This window comes from Hemicordylus capensis, chromosome 5 (genome assembly GCF_027244095.1).
Source record: "Hemicordylus capensis ecotype Gifberg chromosome 5, rHemCap1.1.pri, whole genome shotgun sequence".
In the NCBI taxonomy this organism is placed as follows: domain Eukaryota; kingdom Metazoa; phylum Chordata; class Lepidosauria; order Squamata; family Cordylidae; genus Hemicordylus; species Hemicordylus capensis.
In genome coordinates, this window is record NC_069661.1 from 113,232,324 (window position 1) to 113,254,168 (window position 21,845).

Consider the following 21,845-nt stretch of genomic DNA (forward strand, 5'->3'; position numbering starts at 1 on the left):
GCATGCTGTCTTTTACATATCCAAATGACAGTAAATGATTAAACTTCATTGAAGAGTATTCTTGGGGTTTGCTATCTTGTCCTGAAATCAACTCAGTTTAGGGCTTCTAGGCTGGCAATATGTCCTAAAGCATGCAAGAGTTAACAGTTCATGCATCATTTGGATTTGAAGGAGAAAATAGATGTTTCTGCAGTTAAATTTTGAGGCAGAGTTATTGGGATAACCTTATTTAAATTCTTTTAATTTAATTTTTATTGCCCCTGTTAACTTGGCAAAGAGGTACCTTTTAACGTGTTGATTATCTTTGTTTAGCAGGGGGATAGTAACTGGCCCTATTCACCCCCAGCACAGGACCTCCAGTGACTGTTGCTGGTGTCTGTCTTATGTATTTTTAGATTGTGAGCCCTTTGGCAACAGAGATCCATCTTATTTATTTATAAACTGCCCTGAGCCATTTTTGGAGGTGCAGTATAGAAATTGAATTATTATTATTATTATTATTATTATTATTATTATTATTATTATTATTATTATTATTATCATCCCCCCCAAGTGCAGCATCTTTATTTTCAGCATTTTCTGAGAGAGTTGATATAGGGAGAAATCTAATAGACACTGCATTTCTAATACAGCTTTGAATGTCTTTTTAATACAGGTGGCACATTTGGAACGGACAGGACATTATCTAACAGTGAAAGACAACCAGGTAGTACAGTTGCATCCTTCCACAGTCCTTGATCACAAACCTGAATGGGTTCTTTACAACGAATTTGTTCTTACCACAAAGAACTACATCCGCACTTGTACAGACATCAAGCCAGAATGGTAAGTAATTAATTGAGGATAACATGGAGACGGGGCTTCAGACTGCATTCTTTGGATGCCCTACATGAGCATCCTCAATTTTTAAAATAACTTCTGTAGAGGAGGCTCAAATCTGCCTGCAAACCAGAATTGGAAATAATATTTGAATGCCTCTCCAGTTCTGGTTGGCAGGTAAACTGTGGTATGTGCAATCCATATATCCAGTTTGGATGTACAGCAAATTATGTTTTGATCAAACCAGAAATTCTGGGAGGAGATTGTGTTGCATGTTGAGAAGTGGGAGCACATGAGCCTTCAACACATTCTCAATTCTCCAAGCCATGGTTTGGTGGACTAGGAATGTTGCATCTGAATCAGTGCGTAGTGTTCTATAGTGTGGCTTTTTGATACAGTAACACAAGCTGGATGCACACATTCAGAATTTTAACCTCAACATTTTAGAGAGATGGGAAGAAGTCTTTTGTTGTTGTTGTTCTGTTAAACCAATCATGTGACATCTACATGAAACTGGAGGGATCATCCAGAGTTTTTGATCCCAGTGATATCAATATACTGATGACACTTAGCTCTGTATCTCCTTTCCATCTGAGTGCAGGCAAAGTAAGTAAAGAATCAGTGCTTGGAGACATTGAAGGTCTGTGGGGGGCCAATAAATTAAAACTTAATCCTGACAAGGCAGAGTTTCTTCTGGTTAGGAAGGATGTTAATTGTGGAATAGAGTCCATAATTGAGTGGGTCTCCACACTCTGAAAATGTAGGTATGTAGTCCAGGGGATACTTCTTGATCCCAAGCTGTCTCTGGAGATCCAAGTGGTGGCTGTGGCTATCAGTGCCTTTTTCAGCTTTAGCTGGTGATACAGCTGTGTCTGCCCTGGTGATATATGCTTTTGACATCTCTAGATTGGACTGTTGTGTTCTATGCGGGCCTGTGTTTGAAGACCATTTAGGAATTGCATCAAGTGCAGAAGGAAGCAGCAAAGCTATTGTGTGGAGCTGGTCCACTGGATCCCATAAGACCCATTCTGCTCCACTTGCACTGGCATCCAGTTTGTTTCCAGGCTTCATTCAATTGGTTGATCATAATGCTGAAAGACTGCCTCCTTCAGTATGAACCCATTATGGTTATCTGGGGTGTGCACAAATCAATTTTTGCGATTTGATTTGACATCGAACCACAAAAATTGGAATCAATTTGTCAAACCAGTCGGCCATTGCCAGCTGGCTCAACAAATCAAAGGGAGACCTGAGTTCAAATCCCCATTCAGCCATACTACTTGCTGGGTGTTTCTGGGCCAGTCACTTCTCTCTCAGCCTAACCTACTTCACAGGGTTGTTGTGAGGAGAAACTTAACCATGTACATTGCTCTAGGCTCCTTGGACGAAGAGCGGAATTTAAATGTTTTTTTTAAAAATTGCCCCCAAAACATGTGATTTGCCCATAGGGAACAATGGGGAACTCAGATCACCCCATTGTTCCCTATGGTGTTCTCTGTGGGTAGGTCCTAGGAGCAACAAAGTGAGTTGGATGGTAGGGCATGATGGTGCTATGTACCACCCAATCCACAAAAGAAGCAGGCAATTATTTTTTCAAGTATGCTTTCCTCCCAAACCCCATAGAATCCTATGAGGGTTTAGGTTTAAAAAATTTTCAGAAATTGCCCACTTGCTCATTTCTTTTGTGGGTTGGGTGGTAAGCAGTGTTCTCTCTAATCTTTTTCATCTGTGTGCGGAATGAATTTTGTTCTGGGTGGCAGTATCAAGGCAGTGTGTGCGCACTTGCATTCAGAATAGGGCCTTCCTGATTCAACCTTAGCGGGATCTAAAATTAACTGAGTGGACATTAAAAAACTTGTGAGCACGCACACGCCTTAGAGGGAACACTGGTGGTAGGTAGCTCTGTACCACTCAACCCACTTGAGTGTCCCTAGGACTTCTCCATGGGGCACAATGGGGTGATTCATGTTCCCCATTGTTTCCTATGGGTGAAACAATCAGAGTGTGACTGCACACATTTTGAAACACTGCCTTGCAAAAAAACCAATGCTGCAGAACATAAGCGGCACACTCAGTCCTTTCCAAATACAGACCACATTTTGCCAAACACACAGTCCAAAGATGGCCAAAAAAGAATCACTAACCCAGAATCAACTGCCAACCATAGTGCCTGTGCTGCAGTTACATCATTGACACAAGTTGCTCACACACAATTATAACTCTGTCCTTAATTGCAACAGCAGCCATAGCACAGCAGCACCCTTATCAGCCAGCAGTCATAGCTATACGCTCAACTACAACAAAGTTTTCAGCCACTTTTTCAGTGAGTACACCTTGCAGTGCAGATTGCAGAGCAGACCAGAGCAGTGAGTGAAGCAGAAGTTTGTCTCAAGGATAGAAATGGAAGTCATTACAGCAGTCACCAGTAAATACTTCATACACACACGCGCACCCCTGAGCTGCCATTGTCCATTTCTCAGCACAACACTATCTCACAGGTAGACCAAACCACAACTCAAGAAAGGTTGGCACTCAGGATCTGGTGCTTGATCCATTGAATCCATTAGAATAGGTTCTGTGCCTGCGCGGAAGCCTCTCGGTGTCGAGTTCCACAGCTCCTTTTTGGCGCCTGCACCCTGCCCCACGTGACCACCTGGCTATTTAAGGTGGGAGGAAGCACAGGTACTCCAGTTCCTTTGCGACTGCTGTAGAGATCAGTTCACTCATTTTCTGTGGCTCGTTCTGGTTCCTTTGCATACTAGCGTTTACCTTGAAAGTTCTATCTTCTCCCGGCTATTTGACCTTGGACTGTATTCTGGCTAAAGTTTTCATCTTACTGATTCTGATTGTCGACTGATTGGACGAATACCTGGCACTTATGACCTTGGACTGTGTAATGACTATGTTTGTGAGTAACGGACTACTTCAGTTGCTTTGGACTTTGATTTTGGGCTTTGAATCCTCTTAGGGTGAATATGGATACCCCTAAGCAAAAGAACAGCTTTAAGCATTGCGACAAGTGTAAAGCAAAATTGCCCTCCCAAGATGCCCATAGTTTGTGCTTGCTATGTCTGATCTATCAATCTTTCTCCAAACCCGGAGAAATCGTGAGCTTTGATTGAAGGCTTCTGTTTATGATTATGATTTTGCTGAGCCTTCTTCAAAACTGTCTCCTCAGGTTCATGGCTCAAGGGCCCTGGCTTCCAGCTAGTCTAAAACCTCGTTGCCCACTGAGAAAACCTCAAAGGCAGGGGAACAAAATTGCGAGCAAACCCACCAAAAAGATGCTGGAGACTTCAACGCCGTTGCTGGCATCGGTTCAAGATGTAGTTTTTGTGTTGATATTGAAGCCTAAGACATCAACGACGCACCCGGCATTGACAAAATCTCCGGCATTGATGCCGACACCATCGACGCCGAAAACTATGCACCACTCAACTTGGACGCCAATGGATACCTCGACATCGAAGCAGCCAAATGAGACCACTTCATCGACACCTCCATCAACATCAGAACAGCGACCTTCAACACCGAAGGCTCCAGAAATGCCAGCTTTGTTGACATTGATGCACTCAATACCGACGGCTTGTGAATTGATGCCTGCACCGACCCCGATAAGATCTCCGTCGACATCAAGGGATGAGGATCATGCATCAACTCTGAATACTCCAGCAGACGCAGACCACAGTGTGGCAAGTATTTTCTACAGCTGTTCAAACAGATGAGCCTTCTCCACCTGCTCACTCTCACTTACCATCGCCAAGCAGGGTTCCTCCACTGCACTCTCCTTCCGCAGCGGCTTCCGACAACAGTCACCATGGTTCTTCAGATTCTGATCCTTCTCTGGATGTAGCCACACCTTCCCACGTCTCACCGACCAAGGAATTGAAGATGTATCACTTACACGTTAAACAAATGGCGGCCGCCTTCGGTCTCGATCTGATTCCTCAGGTAAAAACAATTGATGACCGGTTCTGCAACTTCATGGTTCTGTCCCAGTTGGCCCAACCAGTGGCCTTGCCTCTTCTTCTGATAATCTCAAATGCTGCTCAATACGCGTGGCAGGTTCCTCATACCTCAACCTCAACTTCAAAAAGATTGGAAGGCGTCTAACTGGTATGGGAACAGGATAATACCTACCTGTTCAAGCATCTCGTACCTAACTCCTTGGTCATTGACTGTGCTACCACCTAGAGTTCAGTGAGGCGACACACCACTCCTGCAGACAAGGAAGGCAGAAAATTGGACGTTTTGGGCAGGAAGCTATATTCCACCTCTTGCCTTTCTGTCAAGGTTGCCAATTATTCCGCCTGTATGGTGAAATACAGTTACTGCCTCTGGGAGACCTTAGAAAAAGACCTTGATACACTTCCTCCTGAAGAATTCAAAGCTCTATTCAGGAAGACTCTGCAGAAGGCAGGTAACCTCACCTGTCAACAGCTTAGTACCACTAAGCACTTGGTGGAGTCGGAATTTTGAACATTTACTGTTGACATTACCCTGAGATGTCACTCTTGGCTTCAGTCAGCTTCCCTTCAGCAATATATGAAGGACAAAATTGAAGGCCTTCCGTTTGATGGCAAGGGCCTTTTCTTGGAAAATGGAAAAGATGAAGTTGTCGAAATCCAGAACAAAAACTTTTACTTCTTCTGCCTCAGCAACCTATGCCTCCAAGCAAAGATCCTATTACCGTCCCCATTCTTTATTCAGTCCTCAAGAACGGAGGGATTACCGGAAGACATACCAACCCTTCACAAAACGGACCTCCCAACAAAAAGGTAAACACACCTCGGCCCAATGCAACAAACAGACGGAGGGCAATAAGCAGTGTCTTTGAAAGTCAGGACCACCCATCGGACCATCTGCTTTATTCCTCCTCTCAAAACATCAAGGAGGATGCTGTATCGGCCCACAACATCAGTCAGCTGACCTCGCTAGCCATCGACATAATCAGATTGGCGAGTCATGCGCAAGCATGGTGCAACATAACATCGGACCAGTGGGTCTTGAAAATTGTCACATCTGGCTACGCAATAGAGTTCAAGACTCACCCTCTTTTCAGCAGTCTACGCTTCACGAGTGCAACGCCTGTCTCGCTTCAAGAGGTACAGGAACTCTTACACAAGAGAGCAATAATCCGGGTGCGATGGGCTCAACGACAGGAAGGTTTCTACTCCCATTATTTCCAAATTCCAAAGAAGGATGGAGGAATCTAGCCTATAATGGACCTGAGACATCTCAACAAGTTCATTCACGTGCAAAAGTATCGGATGACAACATTACAGGACATGCCATTTCTACATCGGGAGCGGTGGCTTGTGACGTTAGAAAATAGATGCCTTTTTTCACATAGAGATCCGGCCATCCTTCCAAAAGTACCTGAGGTTCACCATAGGGATCTTGATCTGTCAATACCAGGTCCTTCCTTTTGGACTCTGCACTGCCCCACATGTATTCGCCAAATGCATGGCGGTAGTAGTGGCCCATCTGAGAACAAGGAGCCTGAAATTGTATCCCTATGTTGATGATTGGCTCCTGATGTCAAGACACAAAGGAGAGTTACTTTTGCAGATACAGTACATGTTGAATCTTCTCCAGGACCTCAGGATTCAGATCAACTGGATAAAGTCTAATCTAACGCCAGTGTCCACCATATCTTACATAGGTGCTGTTCTGGACACTTGTGCAGGAAGGGCATTCTTGCCAGAAGACCGCTATCAAGCCATCACACAGATGGTTCATCAATTTCAAGCTAGTCCTTTGCAGACAGTATGACAAATACAACGCCTGCTTGGCCTGATGGCCTCTTGCAAGCCAACTGTATGCTACACTTGTTTGAAAATGAGGAAGCTGCAGCTATGGTTCCTGTCTTCTTTCCAACTGAACAGGGACAGTCTCAGAAAGCAGTTACTCGTGCTTCCGCAGATCCTTCACTCATTGTCCTGATGGGCACAGAGACTCAACCTTCTCAGAGGAATTCAATTCCATGTGCAGACTCCATCGGTGTGGGTCACAACAGATGCTTCGCTCAGAGGTTGGGGCAGGCATTGCATTGCCAAAGTGACCCAAAGTCTCTGGACCCGCACCCAATGTCAATTTCTTATAAACTTCCTGGAACTGTTGGTGGTTTTCCAAGCCATGAAAGCCTTCCTTCCAGTGCTGAGGGGGAGGGTAGTACAACTGCAGTTGGACAACACTACTGCAATCATCTACCTCAACAGACAGGGCAGAACAGTCTCCAGGTCTCTTTGTGCACTGAGAATTCAGATTTGGCATTGGTGCATCAGGAACAGCATCACCCCTGTGGCCCTTCACTTCAAAGGCATGGAGAATGTTCTAGCAGATGGCCGAAGTCGCTCATTCTTGATAGAAACCCATTACGAGTGGGAGTTGAACAACATTTACCTGTGGGAGGTCTTCGACCTATGGGGATTCCCAGAGATAGACTTGTTTGCTACAGCACAGAATGCAAAATGCAAGCTGTACTGCTTGATAGCCAGCCACGACCTGCAATCTTTGGGGGATGTTTTCTAGATGGACTGGTCACAACATTGGACCTACATGTTTGCCCCGCTGCTTCTAGTGAACAGAGTAGTGTCACAAATCCTAACATACCACGTGAAATGCATCCTTATCACACCATGGTGGCCCTGTCAAGTGTGGTTTCCACATCTATTCAAACTCTCATCTCACATGTACGAGAGACTTCCAAACTGTCCAGACCTTCTGATTCAGAAAAACTGTCGGATCCTGCATCCAGGAAGTCTCACCCTACAACAAACGGCATGGAAGATCAACTGTTGAATAAAATCCTACTAACCCAACGAGAGCCTTCCATCAGAAAAAAACTATATTAGCAAGTGGAAAAGATTCGCTACCTACGCATCGCGGCATGGTTTCCATCCCTTAAGAGCATCCCTCTGTCAGATCCTACTCTACCTCACCTCGCTAAAGATGTTTAAGCTCTCCAATGTGTCTATTAAAGTACATCTGGCTGTGCTGTCATCAAAACACCTTGGATGGGATGGCAAAACAGTTTTCTCCCATCCCACCTGCAAGAGTTTCTTAAAGGGACTCACTAACCTGTATTCACCTATTTGACAGCCGATAGAACAATGGAACATCTCTCTGGTCCTCTTTGCGTTAACTGAGCTACCCTTTGAACCCCTGAGGTTGGCTACATTAAAGCTTACATCCTTAAAAACTGCCTTCTTCGTGGCTATTACCACTGCTCGCAGGGTGAATGAGCTTACCGCTCTTAGGATGGATGTGCCTTATGCCCGCTTCTACGTAGATAAGGTTCTCCTATGACCTGACATCACCTTCTTACCAAAGATTGTGACAGATTTCCACGTAAACCAGAACATTGTGTTGCCTACTTTGTTTAAGTCCCCAACCATGCCTTTAGAGAAGGCTCTACATTCTTTAGACATGTGTAGGGCATTTCTGTTTTATCTTTCGAGAACAAAGACGTTCAGGACGTCAAAAAGGCTATTTGTATCCTACAAGGGAAGGACCATGGGCCGGGCCTTGTCCCGATAGAGACTCTCCCACTGGCTTGTGGAAACCATCCAGCTAGCCTACACTCTGCAGAAAGTTCAGTCCTCAAAGTCCATCATGGTGCATTTGACTATGGCTTATGGTACATCTGCAGCTCATCTGTCCAGCATATCCTTTCAAGACATTTGTAAGGCCGCCACTTGGTTTTGGAACAGCCTTTTGTAAAGCACTATGCTATTAACTTATGTTCTGCAGCGGAGGCGAATTTGGGGAGAGGTGTTCTCAAAAGGCAGTTGCAATAACTCTACTGCTTACTCCTCCTTTATGGAACTAAATAAACACGCATTCTAATGGAGTCAACTGATCATGCACCAGATAAACAGGTTGCTCATCTGTAACTGATGATCTGGTAGTGATCCATTAACATCCATTAGACCCTCCTGAACCTCCCTCTGCAGTAGTAATTACCACATTTTGTAGAACTTAACTGCTGCATCAAATTTCTCGACTGCTTTGGCGGTCTCCAAAGGAACTGGGGTGCCTGCGCTTCCTCCCACCTTAAATAATCACGTGGGGTGGGGCGCTGGCGCCAAAAGAAGCTGTGGAACTCGACACCAAGAGGCTTCCGCGCAGGCGCAGAACCCATTCGAATGGATGTCAACAGATCACTACCAGATTATCAGTTAGAGGTGAGCAGCCTATTTTTCTGCCTTGTCAATCTGAGATCCAGCAAAACCAGGTAGTTATAGCAGCAATAGGTAGCACAGCATTATATTGAATGCTGAGAAAAGAAAACCACAAAATCAAACCTTCCTTGTGTTCTGATATATTTCCTCGTGTTCTGATATATCCTCTTCTTCATTTGCGTGCTCACTCTGTCTCTCTTCCTCCCAGTTCCTTTGAATACACTTGAAATTCCCTCCAAAAGTGTTTTTTCTTCCTCCAGCTAATGGGGACACATTTGTCCATGCTAACACTTGATATGAATGAGAACATGCCAACCAAGAAACAAGGAGAGTTCAAGCCAATTGCACATTCCAAGCCAGACATTCAGCTTCTTCCTTCTGTACTTTACTTTTGCCATTATCTGAAAACACCTTTTTAAAGTGTCTTTAACGTACTTTTATCTTTTTTACAGTGCAGTTATGGTTGTTTTACAGACTCTGTTGCTGCTAGTTTTCCATAGTGTTATAGTATTTGAATTGGTTTTGTTTTACTGTATTGTATAAGATGCCTTGGAACATGAGGAGCTGCCTTATACAAAGTCATACATTTGGTCCATCTAGCTCAGTATTGTTTATGCTGACTGACAGTGGCTCTCTGGGGTTTCAGAAAGATATTTCCTAGCCATACCTGGAGATGCCAGGGAGTGAACCTGGGCCCTTCTGCATGCAAAGCAGATAGCTTTGGGATTCAGTCCTTCTCCAAAATTAAGCCAAGTGTGCCTGCCATTTCAACTGTGATTCATAGTTATATTGCTGATTGTGCTCTTTTGTATATATGCAACTACATATAACATTACTCATGCAACTTGCACCAGTGTTTTAGTTTATTTGGTTATATTTTTATTCTTCTGTTCCTCCATGGAGGGCAGCATACATAGGGCAGTGTACACAGACTTCCTTCCTATTTCTAATTCATCTTGACGATAATCCGGTGAAATAGTTTAGGCTGAGAGATAGTGATTGGGCCATGAGCACACATGAGCATTTGTTTTATTTCTTGAGCAGAAGTTCTTTCTGGTATGCTTGCTCTGCATATTATTTAATCTAGTTGTTAACTCATTTGGTATACATTATTCTTTACCTTGTTTACAGCTAGGTGATGTGCCTTATGCCTAAAGTACCCAAACACTATTTTCAACTTACATATTATTCCAAGGTGTTGATCAACAAAAAATTAAGTTTGTCTTCACAGAATTTAAAAACTACTCTTGATAATCACTATGGGATATTAAGTTTTGATAGTTATGTTTTGAAAAGGCCTTTTATTTTGTAGCTTTTTAACAATCAGATTATCATCTAGTTCTTGGATATGCTTTTTATTCTGAAATGATCTTTGCACTTGTGCTTTTTTAAACATAAAGTAGATTTCCATATTTCCAGGCATTATTAAATAGATTGATAATCTAATTATAATAAGTAGCTACTAATTGGACCATTGCTATTGCCTGCATGATGTTCAGATCTTTACATAAGTGAAAAATCTTTCTTTCTTTGGCAGGTTGGTAAAAATTGCCCCTCAATATTATGACATGAGCAATTTCCCACAGTGTGAAGCAAAGAGACAGTTGGACCGCATCATTGCCAAACTTCAGTCCAAGGAATACTCGCAGTACTGAATTTGAATTGAAGTTGCTCAGAGGACAGCTTTAAACAGTGAATGAACTCTACGTTCCAAGTTGTGCTCTTTGCTTTGGTTCAATAATGGCCTTTATTTGAAAGCTTTTTAATTTTTCTTTACAGTAAATATTCCATTCTGATTTCATAAATTAAACATTTATGCCTCCCTTTTGTGTTCACACTATAGCTCATACTGGAAAAGCTGATCAATGTTTTGCAGTTTATTGAAAGTAGTTCTATATATATATAAAAACAATGTTATAAGCATTTCTTTAGAAATGGTTGAAAATGCTTCTAAAATGTGATTATCGACCATGGTATGCATGATCGTTGTAATTGTTGACATTCCTTTTAGAAGTTGTGAAATGTTACAACTTGTGCTTATGTAGACAAAATCTTCTGCTTCAGTACAAAGGTACTGACTTCAATAAAATCTATTTATACTAATGTGGCAATGTAACTTAGTATTTTTGTCCCCCTGGTCATGAAATATTTGACGATTCATTTAGTCTAAAATTATCAGTTGAGTGGTTTGTTTCAATCAATTGTTGGATATTTTAGACAAGAGCACTTAGTTCTAGAGCAATGCCGATCAGCTAATATATATTGCTACAGTGTGTTCCAGGCTATCCTATGCCCATATCTTTTTAATTATCCAACAATTTTTGAAATAGCAGTTGCCGTCTTATGCCCTGATCTAAAACTCTAGGTAGGGAAGCTTGGGTATGTATGTGGAACTCTCCTGTCTGCAATGACTTCCCCAGTTTGGATGGAAGAAGCAAATCAGCATGCATGTTTCTTTATGAGATAAACTCTGCTTCCTCCATTATAATGAACTGTGGCAGCCTACATATGCAAAAGATCTATATGTATTTGATTTGAGCTCTTGCTGATGTCTACAGCAGCACAATACGTTTTGACCAGTAAATATTTCTCCTGAGTAAGTATCCTCCATTACTTTCTTACTAGAACTGGAATGTGTACAATACTCCTCATTTACAATCTTCACTGACAAATAAGCTTGTAGCAGAATTGGCCTTGAAGTTTATAGATTGTTCCTTTTAAGAAATAATTAAATTATGGGCCATGATTCTGATCTTACAGACATGCCTTAAGACTTAAGGTCTTAAGAGACATACAGATGTCAGTAGAGTGGATAGATGCAAGACTATGTGCCAAGATATGCATTTCACTGACAGGCTTATGCCATTGTTGTTGGGTTTTTTTGCACTACATATCAGTATTGAAATAGACATGCATTTATCCACTCTTGAGCCATATTTGTATGCAGTCTTAAAAATCAACTTGGGAAGCACCCCTAAGAATCAAAAGAGACTACTGTTGCTTCATATCTAGTGGTTTTATTGAAAACGTGTTACTAGACTGGAACATGTTTTCAAGAATAGGTTTAGGGATCTTAATCTTCAGTATACAGGGTTCTCAAATAAACTTTTAGGGTGTTTTGTTCTGAAATCTCTATGCAAAAATGAGAGAAGTGGAGCTAGTGTTCTTGAATTGCAAGTTTTTGCTCTGTCTAAATAAGTATGTTTGTATCTTTTTATGAGAGAGCATTGAAGTCCTGGGCATATGTACATGAGCCCTTTGGCAATGGACTAAGCATAGAGAGGAAGGCCTTCCCCTTTCCTAATGTGCACACAATCAGTCTTGAATAAATGCTCATCTTAACGGTGAGTGGGCTTCAGTAACTAACTTATAAGTTCATAATTGATTTAGCACCATTCAAACAAGTTTAGATCATTAAATTATAACAATTTGGATGCATTTAAATCATCCATTTTTCTTAAATATGTCCATGTGTGATAAACTTTAGTTATTACAATGTTTTATTAAGAAATGAAATAAAACAAGAATATGTTTACTAGTTAGAAATACACAAATATTGAAATAGTGGAAACAGTCTGTAAAAACAAAAATGTGCATCTGTTGTATTAATTTTTTTATCTCCAGGGATAAACGGAGTTGTATTTTTATGTTACTGTTGATTCAATTATGCAATTTGCCAAAAGCATTATATGAGAAGCAGTCTTAACTTTTTAAATCTCATTCTCTTTAAAAAGAGCAATAGTCTGATTTTTAAAACATTCAGCTGTGAGAGAGACAAGTTTGAAGGGAATTTCCTTTCCACGTTTAACCAGTGGGATTACATTATGAGATCACAAAAGCATAAGGATGTTAGTTCAGGAACTATTAGAAAAATATAATTGTGGAAGGCCATACTTGGTGGATGCACATGCACCTTGTTCATAGTAAAACTGAAGAGAGAGAAATACTAGTTTAAGGAGAAAATTTAATTTGGGCATATATTTAATTTGATTTCAAGGCAGTGCAGTAAGAAGGTGTACTGATGCTTTTATAGAGCTGGAGTAGGGTATTGCTTTCAGGCAACCTCCAAGAAGCATGCAGGTGAGTTGTTAAGAGGTGGGCTTGATCCAACTGTATAAAAGATCTAGATTGTCTGCAATTTATGAATTGGCTAACTTTAAACTATATGGCTCACTTGTGGAAGTACTTTCACAAGTGAAATGGATTTTCATGAATGACACACACACACCCACTTTCAAAAATTAAAATTAAGAGACTAACTTTGTCCAGCTTCAGCAGCTGTCAATGTGTTGTGTATTTCGTTCATGATACATGGAATGTGAATCTAAAGGAATAATTTTTTTGTTAATATCCTTTCTATATTGTTCACAAAACAAGCTTGATTCACCATGGCTTGCATTAGATTCAACACCATGCTTCCAACATGTTAAGAGTTGCTTTTTGGTTTTAATTTTTCATCTGCTCAGTACTCCTGTTTCTATGATAAAAATGATTCTGGGAAGTAGAGCAACAGCCGTAATTATGGCTTGTCAGTTAAGACAACATGCCAAACCATAGTTGGAAGACACACTTCAAACCATAGTTGGAAGACACAGTTCAAACCATGTCTTTTGTTGGCTGATTGGAAACCATAGCATTGTCAATGCAGATGTCATTCCAAACAATGGGGAAGCTACAACTGGAGCTGTGTGTAATATGTGCTACAAAACAAAATGAAAATCTAAATTTTATTCTGTGCTTAACTGTTAGCATAACCTGTTCTGGTATTGATGGGGCTGTTTGAGGCTGCCCCTTGACCACACTGGATTCAGTCATACTTTTTGGCATCTGAGATTCAGTAGCATAGCTCACACTTGCTTGGGAACAAGTACCATTAAGTTCCATGGGCCTTATATCTGAGCAAGCAAGTAAAGGAGGACATATTTACATTCTGAGCAAGCATGTAAAGGAGGACATAACCGCCCTGAGCCATTTTGGAAGGGCAGTATACAAATCAAATAAATAATAAATTTAAAGATTTCCTTGCCATTGAACTGTTATGTACTCAATTTTAACTTGTTAACATCTAATCTGTAGCTCATGTTTTAAGTAATTAAACTAGTAAGCAGAGGTATTTGTCCATGAGAGATCTGAGTGCTAGCAAATAGTGAGAATAATCTAAGGATTTCCATTAGGTCATCTATACTAGAGAGGAGGGTTGGTGTGTGTGAGTGAGAGAGAAATACTCTGGGTTTGTGTCTACATTACATTTGTGGCAATTAGGTTATAGTTCCTAAACCAATACAGTATAATTCCTTTACATTCTAGGCTAGCATAATTTGAAAGTGACCTAAACCGATTAATGTTTAAAGCCCTAAATTTAGTTTGGTTCAGTACTGGTTTTCTTCGGTTTCTGTATACATTCTTCTACATTTGAATTGCGTGTACATTCTTGATTACTTAAGCACAAGAGTGACTCAAAGCAGCACAAATACACACTCAAACCATCCTGAAATTATAATAGGCAGGCTTTATGCAGTTAAGAAATGCCTGTATACCTGCCTTTTCCACAATTTTTTGTTGTTGTTGTTATTGCTTCTTGCTTTATATTGGCAAATGGGTTTTATCCTCTTAAACTTGTATCTTTATGAGTTCTCCAAAGATATTTTCACTGCCATTCCAGATACTGTGGGAATATAAACCCACAGGACTATTGTATTTTGCATCTGCGCAGGTATGTGTTCCGTAATGGCCACTTTCAATAGTGAATGAATCTGCAACTCCCCCTTCCCACTTAAAACATTTCTGTCACAGCCACAACCCAAAATCTAACCTGAATTCCAGCTTCGGAGCAATAGTAAGACCCATAATGCCAATTGACAGTTCCTTAGACAAACCCTTTCTTCAGTTTTTGATTCATTCTTGGATGACAGTTGTCTCATTATTAACCAGAATTTTCTATTTATCCATGTAGCCTTAGGAGTATTAAACAGAAAGTTGGCCATCTCCTAATGGATTGGCCAACCTGGAGGTCTTGAGCAATATGGTGCCTTCAAGGTAATGGGGGAAAAAGTGGTGAAGCAGCAAATTAAAAGGAAAAAATATTCAGCATATATAACGTGATTATTTGCCTTGTCCAATGCTGCATCCTATTGCTATCTTTCCCCACCCCAATCCATGAGAAGGAGCATTCAATCTGCAGAACCCATGTACAAAAAGCCTCCACTTGGAGGGTGAGTTGAAAGTTTAGAAGACAGTGCAGTGGCCTGACTATGGGAAGAAAAGGAAGAGGAAATGCTTTGGAAGAAAGTTTAGTGACTGGAGTATTATGTATCTTTTTGCTCTTGACAAGGTAAACTTTTGCATATGTTTCATACACAAACTCTCATTTATCTGAGAAATTAAAATTGTTGCCAGCTTTTCTTTCTTGCAGAAGCTCTAGTGTGGAATTAAAACTTTGAAGATCCATATCCAACAGGCTCTTTAGTATATTTTTAACAGTAAATTGTGCTACTCTGATAAAGGTTTGTAGTAATAGTAATGCCATTCAAGGCTTCACATACAAGTTGGCTTTAATGGCATAATTGTTCATTTTTGCCTTTTATTGGGGTGCAAAAGACTAAACATCAATTATGTTGATGGAGAAGAGCTGCTAAAAGGCCTGAGGAGGGCATTCAATTATCACTTCATTTTAATAACTATAGTAATGTTGGAAGTTTCTTATTATGGGTAGTTTATTAGACTCATCAATGTTTGCTTCCACTTGAACAGACAAAATGTTTATTCAGCATACATACTCTTGTCTTGTAGAATCCAAAGAGATCTTCATGTAGTTTGAAAGAACAAAAATAAAAAATCAATTTATCTTGTTTTCTTATATCTTGGCAGTTCTCAATTTGCTTTCAAATAACATTCCCATTACCTGTTTGATTCCCATCACTTTAATTTTCATTCAAAAGCATTTCACATGGTGCTGTCTGGCTGAACAGCAAGTATTGATCAGCTGCTTACTGCAACATACAGGTGGTATTTTGTATAAGTTACAAAATGTTAGTTTCAGTTTCTTCTGTAACATGTAATTTTGATATTTGAGGGAAATTTAGATTAGTATAAACTCATTTTCTTGTGCTCTGTAGTTCTAAGGGAAGAGGAAGCATCTTGCCTTCACCAAATAAATGGCATAAACTATTGAATTGGCAATATTCCTATTTGTCAAAGGGAAAAAAATATCTTGGCTGAGTAGAACCTAAAAACATAAGAAAAGCCTTGCTAGATCATTCCTAAGACATAGCTAATCCAGCATCCTGTTTTCTACAGTGGCCCACTAGATGCTCCTAGGAAGTTCACAAGCAAGAGATTTTGTTTGTTTGTTTGTTTGATTATTACATTTGTGCACCGCCCCAAACTTTCATCTCTGGGCGGTTAACAATAGTATAAAACAAGTTAAAATATATACAAAAACTTAAAACAATTTAACAATTTAAAATCAACCATGAATTAAAACCTTACAATTTCAAAGAACAGAAAAAGCTTGGGTGAAGAGGTGGGTTTTCAAATGCTTTCTAAAAATTGTCAGAGATGGGGAGGATCGTATCTCAGTAGGGAGAGATTGAAGGCATACCTCCTCTCCTGCTGCTGTTCTCCTGCAACTGATAACATTTCAAATTATTTTACAGTAACTGGTATTCAGAGGCATACTTCCTCTGAATCTGGAGGTAACATATAATCATCAAGACTAGTAGCCATTGATAGACTTGTCTTCCATGAATTTATCTAATCTCCTTTCAAAGCCATCCAATCGGTTGGCTACCACCACATCCAGTGGCAACAAATTCTATAGACTATGCATTAAACTAGCCATAGAATTTGCCTTTGTGAAGAAACAGAACTTCTCTGGCCATGAGAATTGAGTTAGTCAGATCTTGTGTGGAGGACAGGTCTCTGGCTACTAGTCTCTCTTGAGAGCCATAAGCTACTTTCAGATTCAAAGGTAGTATGTCTCTGAATACCAGTTGCAGGGGGACAACAGCAGGAGAGTGGGGCATATCCTAAGTTCCTGCTTGTAAGCTTTCCAGAGGCATCTAGTGGGCCACTGTTGGAAAAAGTGTGTTGGACTTGGACTAGATAGCTATTGGGCCTGATTCAGCAAGGCTATTCTTATGTTTACAGTGAGTGCTTGCTTATATTCCCTTCCCAAATAATAATCCATTTGGCCTGCTGTGAACCATCATTGGTATATCCACCTTAACTATAATAGCCAGAAGGGCTTAACATCAAAACTTAGTAGATCTCTCTATCACAGTCTGCAAAGTGAATGGTACTTGAATAACAATGCTAAAACATCTAATAGTCTATATTTAACTTGATGATTTCACATGCTTTTAAATGCCCAGCCCTAGTCTATATCCACCTAGTTATCTCTCATCTACTGGTGGTCATAAGATCATTTCTTGGGCAAATTTTGCTCACCTTATGGGTCATGATGTGGACTTGTCAAGGTTTTTTCTGCAAATAGGAATTTGCTATTCTTAGAGACTTATTTTTAGAATTTCTAACAAATGTCTTGTACAACTTGAATACAATTAATTTCATATGCCTGGAATGGTCAGTGATTGATTGCCACCCTTGGCCATATTTAGCTGAGTGATGTGAAAATCTCCCTGGCTAAATAAGTGGATTTCCATGGGTTTTCCTCTTCTTAAAAATTTATTTCTAGATTCCCCTCCCCCCACTAGATTTTTGCACACAATCCTGCAAAATATAGATTTGTACAGAAGCAAACCAATAGAATCTTGGTACAAAAAATCTCCCACCCACACCCACACCCCGATTTCTGGAAGGACACCTTGCATTGTAATTTGGAGCTTGTAATATTCCTTATGAATATTTATTCTGGTAAAAAGACCCGTCATATGCTGTGAATTCCTTTGAAGCAGAATGCTTTTGTTTTCTCGTGTTTCCCCAAAAATTAAGAATAAATGAATGTGCTCCTTCAAACGTTGAAAGGAAATATGTAGTACTTTATACCACTGACTCTTGAAGTTCTTAACAGAAGTATGGAGAAATTCTATATGTGTTCCTAAATTCCCATTTTGATACTTTACAGTTACCATCGAAATTTTTCTGTAAAAGGCATGTGGATTGAAATCTCCAAAGTAGTTTCAGAGGAGTCAAAAAGGTTTTGTTTTGTTTGTATTTAAGTGAATTTTTCAGAGAGGCTTTATACATGCTAATTACTGGCAGACCAAGTAATGCTGTTTTGGGCTTCGAATACACAAATATATACAAGAGGACACTGTGGGAACATTAAGTATAAACAAATGCTGCAGTATTTGCTTTTCTTCATACTTAAATGGGAATCTTTTGGGGGTACTAGTATTTGGACAATATACCACATGTTACTTGTTTCTCAGACTTTTTCTTTTCTGAAAAGTAGTCTTGTCAGGTTTCCAGTCTGAAAAAAGAAGGGCAGATGAGAGAGGCTGCTTAACCCTTTCCCCTTGCCTAATTTTTCATTTTAAACATTACCTTTCTTCTGTTGTTTTCCTCCCCGTGAGGGGGGCGGGGCGGAAATATGGAGACCACATTTTCCACTTGTGGATGAGAACACAGTTGGGTGTGTGTAATGTGCTGAGTAGACAAACTGGAAATGAAAGGGTTAAGCAGTCGCTTACTGTTATGCTTCCAATTTCAATAGCTGCCTGCATTGCTGCTGTTCAGTTTAAAAAAGCAAATTTTAAATCACTGGAAGAGAAACAGTTGTGTGTAATATGTAGCAAAGCTCTATAATAAAGCTTTTGTTGATCAGCTTTAAAACCAAAGACCAGGCACACACAAAAATGAAAGGAAGAAATTAAGAATATGGAATTACAAATATTCTTAGGTAAGAACATTCTTCAGCAGCACAGATGGTATATGTACCTATGGGCAAATACAAGAGTAAAATTTGCATGGTTAAGCAGAGAAGTACTCAAGTGCATTAGGGATTGAATGGGGTGAAGAAGTAGAAAGGCGCATATCCAGCATCTTTCAATGCAAATACTGCTCAAATCACATAAACTAGACTATGTACCATTCAAGAGGAACAAATAGAAAATTAAATTATGAAAGACAGGATATGAAGCTAGAGCATGCAACAATATCAAAAAGTATAAGCAAGAAGGGTTGGAGCTGATAGTGTTTCTCACCCAAGACATAGCAGGGCACTTGGTTTAATGACAACTGAAGAAATATAATTAATTGTGCCTCTAATAATGCAGAATTTTTTAATTCCCATTAAGGTTAGGGAGGAGAAGCGTTCATAGGAGTTTCTTTCTTGTTATGATCTATTCGGAATCATGGATCACTCATAATCCTGTCACAGATGTAGTTGCACATTTTCTTGAGCAGATAAATGGCTCTTTCGCAGAGGCTGGCTCAAGACCTCTCAGAGAGCTTTATAGCTGTGTGGGGACTTGGACTAGGAGGCCCAAGTTCAAGTCCAGCTTTCTAACCACTTCATCACTCTGTCAGAGTCATAGGGAGGGCATAGGCAGCCTGTGTTCTCATGGGCAGCACCCCATGGTGGCAGCAGCACATTGCCTACCTCTTCCAGTGTTGTTGGTAGCCTCCCTCGCAGTGATGGTGTGCTCTGTCAGCCATGCTGCACACTGCTGAGGATGGGTAGGAACCAGAGGTGGGCTGCAGGAATGAGGAACTGGGGCACACCGCTGAGACTGGGCAGCATGGCACACTATGCCATGGGGAGAACAGGCAATCAAGGCAGCCCCAGAGGCAGGGTTCTTTGGACCCATGTGCCATATTGTAGCTCTGCCTCATCTAATTTCTCCCTCTAATTATCATTCTGAATACTCTCTCTACTAAGAGGAGACAGCATTCTTAAGCTTCACATGCAGAGTAAATGTGTACTCTTTCTATACATAGATAATTTCCCTGAAATGGGTGTGTGTGTAAATCATTTTATTGGTAATAGGTTCATAAGCAGGCTCTTTCCCAAAATTTCCCATAATGTAGTTTATAAAATGTGTGTGTGCATGCAGAAGTTAAAAGGTGTAGGGTACCGGTGTAGGGTGCAGTCCCCCAGGCCTGGGGAATGATGGGGGGTTGTAGTTCAACAATATCTGGAGAGCCAAGGTTGTCTATCCTGACCACAACTAAGGGAATCCCTACTCCCATGCGAATCTGTTCATACACTGCATTGATTCTTTCCTTCAGGTGCCCTGGAGTACTAGGCAGGCTTCCCTAAGGATGAAGTTCCATAACTGAGGCACCACAGCCAAAAACCCCTTTCCTGATAGCTACTTGCTTCAATTCTGAAGGAGGAAACAGCCATCCATGTTGCAGGGGAACAGCAGCAAGAGAGAGGGCATACCCTCATCCACCTCTTGCCTGTGGGCTTGTCAGGGACATCTGGTGGGCCATTGTGTGAAATAGGATGCTGGACTAGATAGGTCTTGGGCCTGATCCAGCAGGGTTGCTCTTATGTTCTTATTTTTCTTCAAAATAAACTTTTATATGGCATCCCCCAGGATTCCATACTGTCTCCAATGGTTTCATACAGGAAACTGCTATGAGATATCATCAGGAGATTTGGAGCAGGATGTTATCAATATGCTGATAACATCCAGCTCTATTTTTCCATGTCATAATCAGAAGAAGGCATAATATCCTTAAATACTGTACCTGCTTGTGGGCAGTAATGGGCTGGATGAGGGATAACAAATGTAGACTGAATCTAGATAAGATGGAGGTTCAAACTCAGGAGACAATTTTGATCCTCTAATTCTAGATGGAGTCACATTTCCCCAGAAGGAACAGGTACACAGTCTGGGAGTGCTTCTGGATCCAAGCTTCTCCCTGGTGTCTCTTGTTGAAGCGGTGGCAAGAAGTGCTTTCTATCAGCTTCGGCTGATATGTCAGCTGTGGCCATTTATTGAGAAAAATGACCTTAGAACAGTGGTACCTGGTGAAAAACCTGGGAGTCTGGTTGTTATGCGGGGATGCACAGAGGTCAAAGACTGGATGTCCTAAGCAGCAAGCTATCATTGCAAAGACTAGAATATATCGCCCACTTTGCCTGGTTTACATTGTGTCTGCTCAACTAGTCAGTTTCTACGTTCTGTAGTCCCCTGTCATATCTACTGTTAACCCTAGGTGGTATATCTGTTGAGAAGGTGAAAGCAAGCTCTTTGAAGAGTTCACCAAGAAGCCATGTTCGGATGGGATCTTGGTGGTGCAACTTATGTCTGGTTCTGCTTTCTGGTATGATGGTGACTTGACCAAAAGATCATCTAGTATGGGTCTATGTGCAGCCTCTACATGATCATGTGAGCTACGAGTAAAACCAATACCTTCATAAAAACCCTGCGGGCTGATGACAGGCCCAAGGGCAGGGCTCTGTATTGGAAGTGGTTTTGTGTATATGAGAAATGGAGGGACCAATGAAGTGTTGGTAGGATCAGGTTATGCAGATAAGCTTCCTTTGGATCAATAGATGTGAGGAAGTCATTCATTTGGCTGGCCTGCACGATGTATGTAGTTTCCATCCTGAATTTGCACTTCATGGTGATTTTATTCAAGTGTCTCAGGTTGAGCACCGCCCTCCAGGAATTCTCTTTGGGGCACCAAATATTAAGTAGAATAAATGCCTCTAACTGTCAGTTGATGGTACTGCTTCAGTTGCCTTGATCTGGATGAGATGTTGAATGGCCTGTGTCATGAAGCAATGTTTCTTGGGATTCCTAGAGAGCGGTGTTGTCCTGAAGTGTAGTCTCTGATATTAGAAAGTACCCAATGGTCCTGGGTAGATTGTTGTCATGTGGTTAGGATAATTTTCCTCCGACAGGAGGAGCAAAGTAGTCA

General features: G+C 40.8%; 2 protein-coding genes across 2 annotated transcripts in view; both read left to right on the top strand.

Annotated features, from left to right (window-relative positions):
• Nucleotides 1-11,108, top strand: part of DHX15 (DEAH-box helicase 15) — an 80,634-nt gene extending 69,526 nt beyond the window's left edge. Inside the window, exons 13-14 of the mRNA XM_053252656.1 lie at nt 656-825; nt 10,543-11,108. Coding sequence (XP_053108631.1) covers nt 656-825; nt 10,543-10,660 — 288 coding nt within the window. The 3' untranslated portion in view covers nt 10,661-11,108. The remainder of the gene's footprint in view (nt 1-655; nt 826-10,542) is intronic.
• On the top strand, nt 846-10,536 carry LOC128326215 (uncharacterized). Its single transcript, XM_053252658.1, has 2 exons — nt 846-8,702; nt 8,995-10,536. The coding sequence occupies exon 1, from the start codon at nt 6,591-6,593 to the stop codon at nt 7,674-7,676; it is 1,086 nt and encodes a 361-aa protein (XP_053108633.1). The 5' UTR covers nt 846-6,590; the 3' UTR covers nt 7,677-8,702; nt 8,995-10,536.
• Nucleotides 11,109-21,845: the final 10,737 nt, after the last annotated feature.